This window comes from Pithys albifrons, chromosome 6 (genome assembly GCF_047495875.1).
Source record: "Pithys albifrons albifrons isolate INPA30051 chromosome 6, PitAlb_v1, whole genome shotgun sequence".
Taxonomy (NCBI): Eukaryota; Metazoa; Chordata; class Aves; order Passeriformes; family Thamnophilidae; genus Pithys; species Pithys albifrons.
In genome coordinates this window covers 2,185,551-2,200,903 of record NC_092463.1, presented here as the reverse complement: position 1 = coordinate 2,200,903, position 15,353 = coordinate 2,185,551, and the positions used below count along the sequence as shown (strand labels likewise).

Genomic DNA, 15,353 nt, shown 5'->3' with positions numbered 1-15,353 from the left:
ACCCATTCCTGAACACTCAGGATTTTTACAGCATGTTTTGTCCTCTGCCATTTCCCACTTTGGGAAGTTCACAACCCCCATCCAACCACCACCTCACCTGCTGTGGGTGCCCAACACTCTCCTTTTTTTGAACAGCTTTTCACAGGTTGGGAAACAGATGCCCCTCAGTTGAAGCTGAAACCCCAGTTAAACTGAGCCTTCCCACAGCTCTGCTAATCCTTGTCCTTTCACTTTGCAGGAGCAGGGATTCCCTGGAGGAGGGTTCAGCCTTGCACAGCAAAGGTTGGGCAGAGCCTCCATGTACAGAGTGTGACAAACCTGCTGCAAAACCTCCTGCTCTCCCAGCCTGGCAGGACAGGGCAGAGCTCTTGGGATGGCAAGGGCTGAGAGAGGAAAGAAAGAGGAATGTTGGAAGTATTTGGAAGCACAAAGGCTTTCCTTGGAGCAGCTGAGCTGGTCCCCAGGCAATCCCATCTCCTCCCATCCTGCAGTGACACCTCGTGGTGAAGCCAACGGGCTCAGGGACAAGTGAGCTGGGCAGGACTCACCTGGAAAGGCTTCAGGAATGTCTCCTCCATGGCCAGCCGGCCATACTCGGTGAAGAGCTGGAAGGAGAAGGAAAGAGCAGCACTGTCAGCTTGTCACTGTGGGACACACGGGAACAAGCACCGAGCTCTTCTCTCCCTGAGCAGGGACAGCACCCAGGGAATGGCTGGAGCTGTGCCAGGGCAGGGTCAGGTGGGTTCTCAGGGAAAAGCCTCTTCCCCCAGAGGGTGGTGGGCACTGACCAGGCTCCCCAGGGCAGTGGGCATGGACCCGAGGCTGCCAGAGCTCCAGGAGGGTTTGGACAATAGGACAGAGTGGGATTGTTGGGGTGTCTGTGCAGGGCCAGGAGTCGGACTGGGTGATCCTTGTGGGTCCCTTCCAGCTCAGCACCCTCTGATCCTGTGATTTATTGTCTCCTGCAGGTCTCAGGAAATCAGCACGAAGAGCTGCAGAACATCAGGAAGCACATCCATTCCTGCTTCTCCAAAACCTCCAAGGCTGCCAGAGCTCCAGGAGTCTTTGGACAACGAGGCAGGGACAGGGAGGGATTGTTGGGGTGTCTGTGCAGGGCCAGCAGCTGGATGAATGATCCTTGTGGATCCCTCCCAGCTCAGGGAATGTTATGACTCTGTGAAGGGACATTTATAACTCAGGACTAACAGCACCACGGGCAGAGCTGGAACACAAACTGGCTCTGGGCTTGCACTTCCCACCTGGAGGCGCCCGGAGCCGTTACGGACAATCCCCATGATGAGCCCTCACGGGAAAGGGCTCAGCCTGGAGAGTTTGGCTACCAAATCCATGGAAAATGGCTCCAATCAGCTGCTTGCTGCTGGTTCCATACCAACCAGAACCTTCACTCCAGGGGACTGCTGGAGTCCTGCTCCCTCTAAACACTCCAGGAAGGAGCGGAAATCCATTCAGGAATAACTACTTTCCCTGCAAACCCCTGCTGTGCAAAGGCTCTAAAATCAGCCTACCAGCAACACTGGAAGCCTCTCCAGTCTCTCTGGACTCTAATTTCAAACTGAAGGCACAATGATGTATTTCACAGATGTCTAAAATTGGGTCAACTCGTTAAAAGAGAATGGCTTAAAATCTGAACTGAAAGATCAGAGTTGCATTGGATAAACTCAGTGTTAAAAAGGTGTTATTGTTAATAATATTTATAGACTGAAATAATTCAGAAGTCTTCAAATGCTGATTTTTTCAGATGGACTTTTGCTTTTCTTTCCCTTTCCTTAAGCTCCTGAAAAACCTACCTAATCAATCAACCAATTAATCAATTACCTAAACAGAAGAGAAAGCAGGAGGTAATTCCAGGAAATGGGCAGGACACCTGTGCCACAAAAATCCCATTAGCTGCTTGTCTCCAACAGTCAGGGCTGGAATTACCCTTAGGAAGGTCACCTGTACTGAGCCAGAACCAGACGGCAACATCCAGGCTTATTATTTACAGTCATGGAATAGAATCCCAGGATGGTTTGGGTTGGAAGGGACCTCAAAGATCATCTCAATCCACCCCCTGCCATGGGCAGGGGCATCTCCCACCAGCCCAGGTTTCTCCAACCTGGCCTGGGACACTTCCAGGGATGGGGCAGCCACAGCTTCTCTGGGCACCTGTGCCAGGGTCTGCCCACCCTACCAGCCAGGAATTCCTTCCCAATATCCCATCTGACCCTGCCCTCTGGCAGTGGGAAGCCATTCCCTCTTTTCCTGTCACTCCAGACCCTTGTTAATCATCTTTCTTCATCTTGTAGCTCCCCTCAGGTCCTGGAAGGCCACAGCTTGGTCACCCCAGAGCCTTCTCTTCTCTTCTCTTACCTGCAAGTGCTGCAGATCATCCTCCTGCACATTCTGGGACAGGTTATAAACCTGCATATAAATAAAAATCCAACTTCAGATCCCTCAGAACAGCTTGTCCTTCAGGCTAACACACACTTGATGTAGTGAAAGCCTCACCCACCATCACAGGGACACAAAATCCCACCTGGGGACTGGTGCTGGTACTGTGACCCTGTCAGAGCCAAATGATCCTCTTTCCCCACTTTTAGGGCGTGCCAAGCTCTGTCCCACGACAAAGCCTCCATCCCACCCAGCTGCAGGGTGGGAAGGGAAGCCCTGCCAGGCTCTGCAGCCCTGAGGGTCCTTACCTGGATGGAGCTGATCATGGTGCTGAGGGCAAACACGGTGGCAGAGTCCCGCAGGGTGGACTGGCTGTCGAAGGTGCCCTGTGTGTCCATCAGCAGCACTGCCACCTGAGGGGCACAAAGCTCTGGGTCAGCACCCCCTGGCACCTGCAGCCCAGCAAAGCCACTGCCACCTGCCAAAGGGCTGCATTTTGGGCTGGGAATCTTCCTGCTTCTGCCTCAGAGTGTTGTGGGTGCAGGACAAGGGAAAAGAGCAGCAGGGTGGCTCCAGCAGGTAGGGCAAGGAGTGACAGTTTGCTCCTCACACACTCGCTGTCAGGGCAGGTGAGGCTCCTGCTGAGTCTGTGCCACAGAAACCAAACACTTATGGCACCCAGAACACCTTCAGCCAGCACTAGAAATCACACCTGAATGGCTCAGGGTCACTCTGGTATCACTCTGCGTTAAAGAGCAGATAAATACAAAATATTCCTGCAAGCTGAATTTGCAGGATGCCTCCAAAATCCATTTTGTATCATATTTGACCCCTCTGAATGGAGAAATTCCATTTTACAGCTGCTGCTCCAGGAAAGGGGAGTAGTTTGCAAGGGCCTCAGATCCAAGATGTGTGAGACTAGTACAGAAATAAACTCTGGGATGCCCAAAGTTACACCTGGAGAACACATCAGGGACCCCTGGACATCACCCCTCTCTGCCTTAAACCCATCCATGCTAAATTAGGGATAAGGGACTGAAAACCTTCTCTAAACTTTCACAGCCACCTAAGACAAGGCAGGAGAGCCTTAAAAGCTGGAAGAGAAAAATGAGCTGAGCACCACTGAGGCACACACCTTTGTCCCATCAGGCTTGTCCACCAGGAAAACCTCACTCCAGATCTGAATGCCAGTGGTCTCCCGCTCGGATCCTCCTCTCCAGGAGAAACCAGTCAGAGGCTCGTTGTAATCTCCAACCCAGTCCACAGCATCCTGCAGGGAGGAAGAGAGGAAGCTGCTGTGAGTTCTCATCTCACTCTGGTGTTACATTTCTCCCCTGTGCTGCCTCTGTCCCGGTGCTGGAGGAGGGCAGGCCATGGGAGAGATTTCCTTATGAAAAGATTAGGAGGTTAAAATTCCTGTAAGGGAGGTTTTTCCTTCCTTTCTCTGGGGAGGCCTCACCTCAAATCCCGGGTTCAGCCTGAGCTCCCCATGACAAGAAAGACACTGAGTTTCTGGAGCACATCCATGGCAGGGAATGGAGCTGGGGAAGGGTCTGGAGCAGCAGGAGGGGCTGAGGGAGTTGGGGGGGCTCAGCTGAAGAAAAGGAGGCTCAGGGGGCACCTTCTGGCTCTGCAATCCCTGACAGGACAGGGGAGCTGGGGCGGGTCAGGCTCTGCTCCAGGGAATGAGGGTAACAGCCTCAGGCTGTGCCAGGGGAGGTTTAGACTGGGATTAGGGAAAATTTCTGCATGGAAAGGGTGATCTGGTGTTGGAACAGACTGGCCTGGGCAGGGGTGGATCCCCATCCCTGGAAGTGTTCAAAAGCTGTGTGGATGTGGCAGTTGGGGAGATAGGTCAGTGGTGGCCTTGGCAGAGCAGGTGGACTCAGTGATCTTAGAGATCTTTCCCAGACTTGGGGCATCAGATGTGAACTTCCCTGCTCTAAAGCCAAGACTCCACAAGAGACCCATGTGTGCACAGGGCTGTGGAAGGATCTGCTCTGTTTTGTTTTGTAAAGCCCACACCAATGAGAGGTTTGAGCATTCCTAGAGCACCAACTCTTGTCCAGCTCTTCCCTGGGTGTCACATGGGAGGAACACCCCAAGCCCTGGGAAGAGCCAGCAGAGCTGCAGCCTCACCTTATTGTACATGTACCGCAGCATGAAGTCCATCAGGAATGACTTTCCTTTCCTAAAAGCTCCAGCCACGGACACGGCCACGACCTCTTTGTCCCTGACGGCCTCGGAGAGGAGGATGCGGTTCAGGGCGGCCTCGTCCAGCTCAAAGGAATGGTCATCTTTGACAATGAGCACCTGCACTGGTCCTGCCTTCCTCACAGCCTCCTCCTCCTCAGAGCTCCACTCGTACGTCTTGTCTGCAAAACTGCCTGTGGGAACAGGGGAAACAAGGGCTGTTTGGTTCCTTCTTCTGCAGAGTCACCCCCAGCAGGGCTGGGCAGGCTGAGCCCACACAGCCCAAACATCCATCTGGAGCAGGTGCCTGCTGAACCTCCCCTCAGACACTGCCATGGAGATTCCTTGGGGACACCTGTGGTCCCTGCAGGCAGAGTTCTGCTGGAATCTCCCCTGAGAAAACACACCAGTTATATTGTCCTACAAGAGCTGGCAAGGAGAACAAACCACTCTGTTATTCCCTGCAACAACTTCCTACATCCACATATAATAATAATCACAACTCCCTGCAGCGCTCCAGGCTGGGCACAGAGTGGCTGGAGAGAAAGGGACCTGGAGGTTTGGATTGACAGGAGGCTGAACATCAGCCGACAGTGTGCCCAGGTGGCCAAGAAGGCCAATGGGATCCTGGCCTGGATCCAAACTAGCGTGGCCAGCAGGCCCAGGGCAGTGACCCTTCCCCTGGACTCTGCCTTGGGGAGGCCACACCTTGAGTGTTGTGTTCACTTCTGGGCCCCTCAGTTGAGGAAAGATCTTGAGGGGCTGGAGCGGGGCCAGAGAAGAGCAACGAGGCTGGAGAAGGGACTGGAGGTGGCACTGAGTGTCCTCTTAAACACCTCCAGGGACAGAGAATCCACCATGTCTTGATCCAACCCCACTGTGATCACCAGCCCAGGGCATGGAGTGCCCTGGGCTGGTGATCCCAGTGGGGTTGGATCAAGGGTTGGACTTGATGATCTCAGAGGTCTCTTCCAACCCAACTGAGAAGAGCAACGAGGCTGGAGAAGGGACTGGAGCACAAGTGCTGTGGGGAGAGGCTGAGGGAGCTGGGGGTGTTCAGCCTGGAGAAGAGGAGGCTCAGAGGTGACCTCAGCACTGTCTGGAACTGCCTGAAGGGAAGTTCTGGCCAGGTGGGGGTTGGTCTCTTCTCAGCAATAGGACAAGGGGGCACGATGGGCTCAAGCTCTGCCAGGGGAGGTTTAGGTTGGGTATCAGGAAGAAATTCTTTACAGAGTGAAGTGGTCAGGCATTGGAATGGGCTGCCCAGAGAGGGGGTGGATTCCCCATCCCTGGAGGTTTTTAAGGTGAGACTGGACATGGCACTGAGTGCCATGATCTGGTGATCACAGTGGGGTTGGACCAAGGGTTGGCCTTGATGATCTCAGAGGTCTCTTCCAACCCAAGTGATTCTATGATTCTATGAACTGTCACAACACCTCCCTCAGCTTTGCCTCTGCTGGAAGAGAGAAGTCCAAGCCTCCCAAACATCCATTCTGCCACCTTGTCCAGGGATCTGCCCTCCTCTGGACACTTCCCACACCAGGTCCTTCTGGACGCAGCATTCCAGCTGAGTTTTCCAGGGAGCTCACATCCTATCCAAGGATGCTGCCTTTAGGCACCCTGTGCCACTGCTGTTCCTGCACTGATGCTCCAAGTGTAATGAGTTAAGAAACAATCAAGCCCAACAGAACAGAACAAAATTCTTCCTTTAATTCAGCGCTGGGAACATGGGGGATAATTCCAATATGAGACTTTCGTGTTTCCAGGTTTATATAGTGAGTTACAACTGATAACCCCTCCCCAAAGTTAAGCAGCATATTTAGGATGACTTTTAACAGCTCTAATGGGCTGCAGCTCTATCTTTCCTTTTAACCAAACCATGTTACAGCTTCAAGCCTCAACCTAGACAGGTTTTCTATTTATTTCTCACAGCTTAGCCTTTAATCTAAACAAGGTTTTGGTTTATTTCTTAAAGTTCACCTACAGCCACCTGAGAGCTCCTTGCCAGCAGGGAAAGGAGTGTGGGATGGAAAGTCTCCCCATATTCCGACAAAAAATTCCCAGTTCGCTGGCTCAGGCTGTGACTTTCCAAAGTTGGGCCTCAAACTAAACCCCTCAGTCTCTGTTTCAGCCCTGACCTCAGGGAGCTGCTCAGCCATTTCAAGCACAAGGACTGTGAGATCAGCTCAGCTGGTTAAGACCTGGCTGTAACAATGCCAAGGTCATGGGTTCAATCCCCCTCTGTGGGCCATTGACTGAAGAGTTGGACTTGATGATCCCTGTGGGTCCCTTTCAACTCAGCATAGTCTGTGATTCTGTGAAAAGACAAGGTATAAATTCCAAGAGGAATGAGATTTGCCCATTCCTGGCCTCTCTATGAGAAGCCTCCAGCAGCAACTTCATATTTGGAGTAACAGCAGCTCTTTTGTGTGGGGTCTGATTCCCTAAGATCCCGCAAGGAAGTGCTGGGATCATCAGGCCTGGTTGCCAGGGGATTTCTGGTGGCTCTGGGACATACACTATGAGCTTTCTTTGCTCACAGTTTAAAGACAAAGATCTTTTCTTCCCGATGCTTGGAGGTTTTTTAGCCAAACAAAGGTCCCAAACGCCCTGAAAAGCAGATTCTCCAGCAGACTGGAGGACTAAAATCCCTCCCAACGGCTCCAGGAAGCAAAAAACACCTTCCCATTTCAAATCCATGGATTCAGGATTCAAGCACATGTTGCCAAATGACTTGAAAATGAAGGTGTTCAGAGCAGGCACAACCCAAACACCCTTTCCAGCATCCAGGATTCCCAACAGGGAAGAATGGCCAGGAGCCAAAGGGCTCTGGGCTCATTTAAGCACTGCCATATAAAGGATAGGAAATCCCTCCCCTCCTGTGGTGTTTCCCAATGTTCTGCTTGGGTAAAAGAGTCCAGTTTTTATTTTCATTTTACAGCTGCACAGAAAGGACAGCAGAGAGATCCTTGGGTAGGATGTGACTCATGGTGGAGGCTGGAAAGAATCTGTAAATCGAGTTAAACTGAAATATTTCTGACTCTGAGTAAGGCACCAGGGTGAAAAGAGCTGTGCCACCTTCCCACACCAGGCAAATCCCACCTCTGGGCACGCAGACAGAGGGCAAGTGGGACCAGCATGGCTGGAATCCCAGTTCTCTGCTCTGGAGCCAGGCTGGGAGAGCTGGGGGGGTCACCTGGAGAAGAAAAGGATCCAGGGAAACCTGAGAGCCCCTTCCAGTGCCTGAAGGGGCTCCAGGAGAGCTGGAGAGGGACTGGGGACAAGGGATGGAGGGACAGGACACAGGGAATGGCTTCCCACTGCCAGAGGGCAGGGCTGGGTGGGATACTGGGAAGGAATTCCTGGCTGGGAGGGTGGGCAGGCCCTGGCACAGGTTGGGCAGAGCAGCTGTGGCTGCCCCATCCCTGGGAGTGTCCCAGGCCAGGTTGGACAGGGCTTGGAGCAGCCTGGGCTGGTGGGAGGTGTCCCTGCCCATGGCAGGGGGTGGCACTGAATGGGTTTTAAAGTCCCTTCCAACCCAAACCATCCAGTTATTCCGTGACTCTGTGATTTAAAATCCTTAAAGGTGAAAGAAAAGTTGCTTCTTAACAAGAAGTATGACAGGCACGAGGGGGTTACACCCTAAAAATGCTTCCCATATTTTCTAAGCACGTGATGCTGCTCTCACAAATAGACTGGAAGTAAATCCCACCCTTCCCTCTGTGACAGAGATGCACCATGACAGGACTGAGGACAGGCCCTGCCCTCCTGCCACCAGAGGGACAGCTGGTGCCAGATTCCCTCTCCTGCTGCTTGGGATCTCCCAAGCCTTCCTCTCCCTCCAGTTCAGCTGCTGGGAAGAGCAACAACCAGCACAGAGGAGCAGAGATGGTTCTGTCCTTTCAAAACATCACAGTCTGAAGGAGAATCATTTTTTCAAGCAGATATTGGCAGATTTTGGGAGAGTGTCCCCAACACAGGGGACAGTCCAAAGCAGCCATGGTGTCCCAGGGGACATCCCTGTTTCCATCACCTGAACACCAGCAAAGCCAGACTGTTTGCACAACACAGGGCCAAAACACAAAGTTCCTGAGCAGGAATTATTGACTTCCCAGTTTACTGGAGACATCAGGAGAGAGAGATTATATTAAGCAGGTCTCTGAACTAATTTCATCCCTGTTATCTCTGCTTATTTCTATTTTTGTATGCCATTTGCAGACAAAACCATCTTCTTCATATTTATTTTCACATTTCAAAACCCTTTCATTTTTATTTCCATGTGATGAAACTTCCACGTTGTGCTTATTGGATTATCTGCCCCACTGCAGGGCCAGGGATTATTTTATAAAATGGCTGCACATTGCTGGAAATCAATTCTTTTCACTGCTCTTTTCTGACCAGAAACGAGTTATTTGCTTTGAGAGAAGTTGTACCTGGCAATGGCAAAACACCACCCAGCCAAAAAGGAAAGGAAGGGGAGCTCAGCTTTCCTAAACAGGGTTTTGTTTTCACTCCTTTGCTAAGTTGACTCCTCCCTTTTCTCGGCTCTCTCCCGGCGCTTTGCAATTACGTCAATTCTCCAGCTGCTCATTCAGAAGTTGTCAGGATCCAGTTCCTTTTCCCCCTTTCATAACAGCTCATTTCCATGACTCTGAAGCAGGGAGGGGGGGAAGCCACGTCTCTTTTCCATATGGCAATTCCAAGTGGAAAGGGAAGGAGATGAGAATTTGCATTTGTGCTTACTGGGCTGTCAGACAGCACAAAAAAAGCATTAACATTCTCCATAGGACTTACTTTTGGATAAAATTAATTACATTAAACCAGTATATTTCACACTGTGCAGACTGACAGACATGTCCAATGTTTTTAAGCTCCTAGAGAGGAATAAATTAGGTAAATTACATGCCACTAATTATGCAACCTTTGGTGAGTGCTTGTTGAAGCCTGTTCTGCCCCAAGTACAGAAGAACAGGCCACAGAAGTGCTGATGGTTCCCAGAGAGCCACTAATAAATCAGCCTTGTCCTTAAATGAGCCTGCACAATAACAACCCTCCATTCCAGAGGATGAAACACAGCCATGTCCCACATCTGTGCAAACACAGCCTGCCTGAGAGAGCCAACTCCTGGGCTTCCTCACATTCCAGGAGTCTCATCAACCCCAGCACTGCCAGAGGAGAGCAGGGGCTACAGCCTGGGCTCAGATGCTCCACTGAAATCACAGAATCATAGAATGGATTGGGTTGGAAGAGATCTCTGAGATCATCAAGTGCAACCCTTGATCCAACCCTACTGTGATCACCAGCCCAGGGCACGGAGTGCCCTGGGCTGGTGATCACAGTGGGGTTGGATCAAGACATGGTGGATTCTCACTCAGTGCCACATCCATAGAATCATAGAATCATAGAATGGATTGGGCTGGACGAGACCTCCGAGATCATCGAGTCCAACCCTTGGGCCAACTCCAGTCCCTTTACCAGATCATGGCACTCAGTGCCACGGCCAAGCTCAGCTGAAAAACCTCCAGGGATGGGGAATCCACCCCCTCTCTGGGCAGCCCATTCCAATGCCTGAGCACTCTCTCTGCAAAGAATTTTTTTCTGCTCTCCAACTGAAATTTCCCCTGGCAGAGCTTGAGCCCATCGTGCCCCCTTGTCCTATTGCTGAGTGCCTGGGAGAAATCGTGGAATCCCAGAGTGGTTTGGGTTGGAGGGGACAGTAAAAACCATCTCATTCCACCCTCTGCCATGAGCAGGGATACCTATCACTAGCCCAGGTTGCTCCAACCTGGCCTGGGACACTCCCAGGGATGGGGCAGCCACAGCTTCTCTGCCCAACCTGTGCCAGGGCCTGCCCACCCTCCCAGAGAAGAATTTCTTCCTTACATCCAATCCAATCTCTCCCCTTTTAGTTTAAATCCATTCCCCTTTGTCCTATCACTTTCTGCCCATGTAAAAAGTTGCCCTCCCACTTTTAATAAGCCACCTCTAATTACTGGAAGGCCTCAGTGAGGTGTCCCTGGAGCCCTCTCTGCTCCAGGCTGAGCATCCCCAGCTCAGATGTCACACACACAAACACACAGATGCCATCCATGCACTGCTGTATTCTCAGGGTATCCAAACCAAGTTACTGCACTGAAAAACACAATGTACCAAGGAGAGAAAACAGAGGTTTGATGGGAATCTTTAGCTTGTTGTTATTTCCTTGGAATAGACTATCCCTGTATCAGCTGTGTCAGGCTGCTTATCAGCAGCTCCCCAGGGGTTGGTTTGATCAGTGATATCCCTGTGGGTCGTTTCTGCAGCTGACACATCACAGTGCCACCAACCCCTCCACGAGCCAAGCCCTGCACACAGCTCACAGTCAGCCTCCATCCCTCTCCAGAGAGCCTCAGCTTCCAGGGAGCTTATCTGCCCTCCACAACAGCCCTGGCAGAGACACACAGCCCTCTCCAAGCCGCTGTCTCCTTGCTCTGATCCCACTCAGCGTGGCTGCTGCTGGGACACGAGTTCTGCTCCTGAATTCCTGCTGAATTCACGTGCCACATGACAGGCAGGGATGATCAGCAGGCCCTGAGGAGCTGGGAGAGGCAGCAGCACTCTGAGCATGCACCAGGAATCCTCTCCTCCTCTCCCAGACAGGCTGGCGCAGAGCTCTGCAGCCAATCCGGCTAACGAGGGAAAACGGGAAATAAAGCAGGGAAACAATGGTTAGACCCTGCCAGGGCAGAGGGGATTTGCTCAGCAAGAACCTGTGCTGGTGCTGCACAAAGGATGCAGGCAGGGCACGGCTGCATCCCGAGGTGCTGAGCCATGAGCTGGCAAATTCCCTCAGCACTGGACTGCCATAAGGTGTCTAGACTGAGGTGCTCCTGGGACAGGGAGGATGGAGCAGGAGCCGTGGCTGGGCAGGGCCCTGGCTCACACCCAGCAGTGCTCTGCAGTCCTGCCTGCACTGTGCCCCCCAAGGTCCTGGCCAGCAGGTCAAAAATCCTCCAGGCTGGTTTTAACCACATGGACCACCCCCTTCTGTATCATGACCATGGAATGGTTTGGGTGGGAAAGGAGATTAAAGTCCATCTTGTTCCCACCCCCTCCCATGGGCAGGGACACCTTCCACTATCCCAGGTTGCTCCACACCCTGTCCAACCTGCCCTGGGACACTCCCAGGGATCCAGGGGCAGCCACAGCTTCTCTGGGCATCCTGTGCCAGGGCCTGCCCACCCTCACAGGGAGGACTTTTTTCCTAATCACAGAATCATAGAATGGATTGAGTTAGAAAATACCTCCGAGATCATCAAGTCCAACCCTTGGTCCAACTCCAGTCCCTTTACCAGATCATGGCACTCAGTGCCACGGCCAAGCTCAGTGGAAAAACCTCCAGGGATGGGGAATCCACCCCCTCTCTGGGCAGCCCATTCCAATCCCTGAGCACTCTCTCTGCAAAGAAGTTTTTTCTCATCTCCAACTTCAATGTCCCCTGGCAGAGCTTGAGCCCATCGTGCCCCCTTGTCCTATTGCTGAGTGCCTGGGAGAAGAGACCAACCCCCACCTGGCCACAACTTCCCTTCAGGCAGTTCCAGACAGTGCTGAGGTCACCTCTGAGCCTCCTCTTCTCCAGGCTGAACACCCCCAGCTCCCTCAGCCTCTCCCCACAGCACTTGTGCTCCAGTCCCTTCTCCAGCCTCGTTGCTCTTCTCAGTTGGGTTGGAAGAGACCTCTGAGATTACCAAGTCCAACCCTTGATCCAACCCCACTGGGATCACTCTGGCACTCTGTGCCCTGGGCTGGTGATCACAGTGGGGTTGGATCAAGACATGGTGGATTCTCTGTCCCTGGAGGTGTTTCAGAGGACACTCAGTGCCACATCCAGTCCCTTTTCCAGCCTCGTTGCTCTTCCCTGGCCCCGCTCCAGCCCCTCAATCTCTTTCCTGAACTGAGGGGCCCAGAACTGAACACAACACTCCCATCTAACCCTGCCCTCTGGCAGTGGGCAGCCATTCCCCCTTGTCCTGTCACTCCAGGTCACTGTAAACTGTCTCTCTCCATGCAACTCCTGCATCGAGGTCACCGCTGGCCACGCAGCCACACAACCCTCACTCATCCTGCTCACACCTCTGCTGGGATTTCTTCAGCCCCATGGATTCAGAGGATCCCAGATTCCAGCACTGGGTTAAATTGGGAAGAAAAGGATGGATTTGGCAGGTTGCTTTTGCTTTCTGTTTGGTATTTGATTTCTGACCCTTTATGGTGGATTTTCAGTTTCCACTTTGTGGCATTTCTTTGTGACTGAATGCTGGGAACCTGACAAGTGAAAGCTGAGATGTTTCAGACAGAGGGGCCTTTACACAAAGAGACAGAAATATTCACAACTGAGTGTCTGGCTTGTAAAAGAAGGGAAAAAAAGAGATGCTGGGGCTTGGAAGAAAAGACAAGACAACATTGCAAGCTAAATAGGATCAGAGAATCAGAGAACCAGGTGCTGCCCATCAGTAGTACCCACTAACCAGGGCCACCAAGCCCCCCTGAAGTGACACATGTGCCTCTGTCAGGACCTCTGCTGTCCCCTTACACCTGGGGCTGGTGGTCTGGGAAATGCAGCAGGGAATGGGAAGGCAGAGCCAGACCTTTCTGTGCCCTATTAGGAAATCAGTTGCACCTTCCCAGACTGCAAGTACAGATGTAATTCCTGCTCTGCCATGGGCCTGTGGAAATTATGGGTCAGGGACAGAGCCCACAATGAAGATCTGCACCCAGGGAGCTGCAGGGCATTGCTTAGAAACAGGTGAAGAAACCTCATGGAAAAAATGAGCCCTGTCCTTCAACAAACAAGAATGGCAGGTGAATTGGGAGGGAGTTGGTGGAGTCACTGCCCCTGGAGGCGTTTAAGGAAGGGCTGGATGTGGCACTCAGTGCTCTGGTGGGGATGGGTCACAGGTTGGACTCCATGATCTCAGAGGTCTTTTCCAACATAACTGATTCTGTCATCATGTCAGAGGCCACTCCTGGTAGTCTCCCTTTGAGATTCCAAGCTGTCCTCTCCAAAGTCAGGGCAAACTCTTACACCCCAAAGCAGAGCAGTGTTAACACCCCTGCCCAGTCCAGCCTGCACTCCCACATTCTCCTGCAGAGCATCCCACTTCTCTGCACCCCAGGATTCTGAGAGCAGGGAGCTGAACAGAGTGGCTGCTGCTGCCAGGCTGGGTACTCATCCCTCCCATCCTTTGCTTTTTTTGGAGCAGTGGTATGGTGTGGAGTGCACCTCCTTCCTGCCAGCCCTGAGTCACCAGCTGGCAGTTCCAACCAGCCAGCTCAGCCCCTTCTCCCTCTGGCAGAGGGAACAAGGAGCTGAAGGATTCTGCTGATAACAGGAGTGGTTTGGGACCTTCCCCACGAAAGGCTGCTGACAGGAACAAGAGCCTGGGTGATTACCAGCCACCAAACCTGTCTGTTACAACATCTCAAATGCCAAAGTCCAACGTGAAGCTTTTTAAAGACGACACCTACTACCACTCACATGAAGCTCTGGTGCTCAGCTGGCTCTGAAGCAACAGCAATTCCTGCTGCTGTGAAATTCCCAGGCTGAGCTCCTGACAGTGCTTTGGAGACACAGGCACACAGCTAGCCTGGGAATGAAGGAAATCAGAGCTCATCTCATTCCAACCCCTGCCACAGGCCAACCCTCTTCCACTAGACCAGGCTGCTCAAAGACCCATCCAACCTGGCCTGGAACACTTCCAGGAATACACCTCCAGAATTCCTGCTTCCCCCCCAGCCACATCTTCTGTATGATCCTTCATCTGCTCTGTTTGCCAGCAACAGCCTCCCTTCGTTTCCACCACCAGTACTGGATTTAGTCATTTCTGACAAGAAATTACTTTCACCCTTTTGTTGTTAAAATTGCCTGAAAACTAAGTTTGGTAAACATGCCAAAAATCCCAGGATATGGCATGAAAAGCAATTACACCCTAGAGGAAAGGTTTAGGTATATAGAGAGCTTTCAATACACTTTGTGGGCTTGGCAGAGTTCAGCTCCTTCTCCAGAGCCTCCACTCCAACTGGGAAATTCATGCTCAGTTATTTTCCTGCTGTAACACTTCACTTTCCTTCACCTGATGAGCAAACGGGAGCGTTTGTGGCAGGACAAAGGAGCTGAGGTCTCTCTGCACTGAAGTGACTTCCAGAAATGATCCATGGGACTCCTTGTGTCTCCCAGAGCATGACAACACCTATCCCAGGCTCCCTCCCCCGCTGGAGAAGGTTCCAGTCAGTGATCCAGGGGAGTTCCTATAAATCCCACTGCCTCTGAGCATCACCCAGGCCCTAAACAACATTTCCAGGTGCTGTTTATCATCCATAGGCTTAGCAGGGAAAATGCAGCAAGACACAACCAACTGCACACGCTGCTTCCCACTTCCATTAATCCTGCAGGAAGGAAAGGTCGGAGCCTCTCATGGCACAGAACATGAGGTGTGACAAGGGCACCCCATCAGTACCCCAAACCAGGGGATCCTGGTTATTCCCCTCAAAGGGAAAGGTCCTGCTTCTGCCCTTCTTGTGATGGATCCCACCATGCCACTCCAACTCCCCGTACAATCCTGCTGCCTGCACAAAAACCATGGGAGAGAGACAGGACTACCAGGAATGGCTTCCCACTGACAAAGTGCTGGGTTGGATGGGATATTGGGAAGAAATTCCTCTCTAGGAGGGTGGGCAGGCCCTGGCACAGGTGCCCAGAGAAGCTGTGGCTGCCCCATCCCTGGGAGTGTCCC

The 15,353-nt window shown here is 52.2% G+C and overlaps 1 protein-coding gene across 5 annotated transcripts in view; it reads right to left on the bottom strand.

Moving 5' to 3' along the window:
* ATL1 (atlastin GTPase 1) overlaps positions 1 to 15,353 on the bottom strand; it is a 34,476-nt gene that overhangs the window by 14,794 nt on the left and 4,329 nt on the right. For 4 of the 5 annotated variants that reach the window (XR_011697974.1, XR_011697975.1, XM_071557186.1 and 1 more), the window contains exons 2-6: positions 4,531 to 4,778; positions 3,527 to 3,661; positions 2,700 to 2,804; positions 2,371 to 2,421; positions 549 to 605 (exon numbers count right to left, since the gene is read on the bottom strand). Coding sequence is in view for 3 of the 5 variants with exons in the window: in XM_071557186.1 (XP_071413287.1) it covers positions 549 to 605; positions 2,371 to 2,421; positions 2,700 to 2,804; positions 3,527 to 3,661; positions 4,531 to 4,778 (596 nt within the window). In the remaining 2 variants the exon portion in view is untranslated. The remainder of the gene's footprint in view (positions 1 to 548; positions 606 to 2,370; positions 2,422 to 2,699; positions 2,805 to 3,526; positions 3,662 to 4,530; positions 4,779 to 15,353) is intronic. The other variant, XM_071557189.1, reaches the window with a different exon arrangement.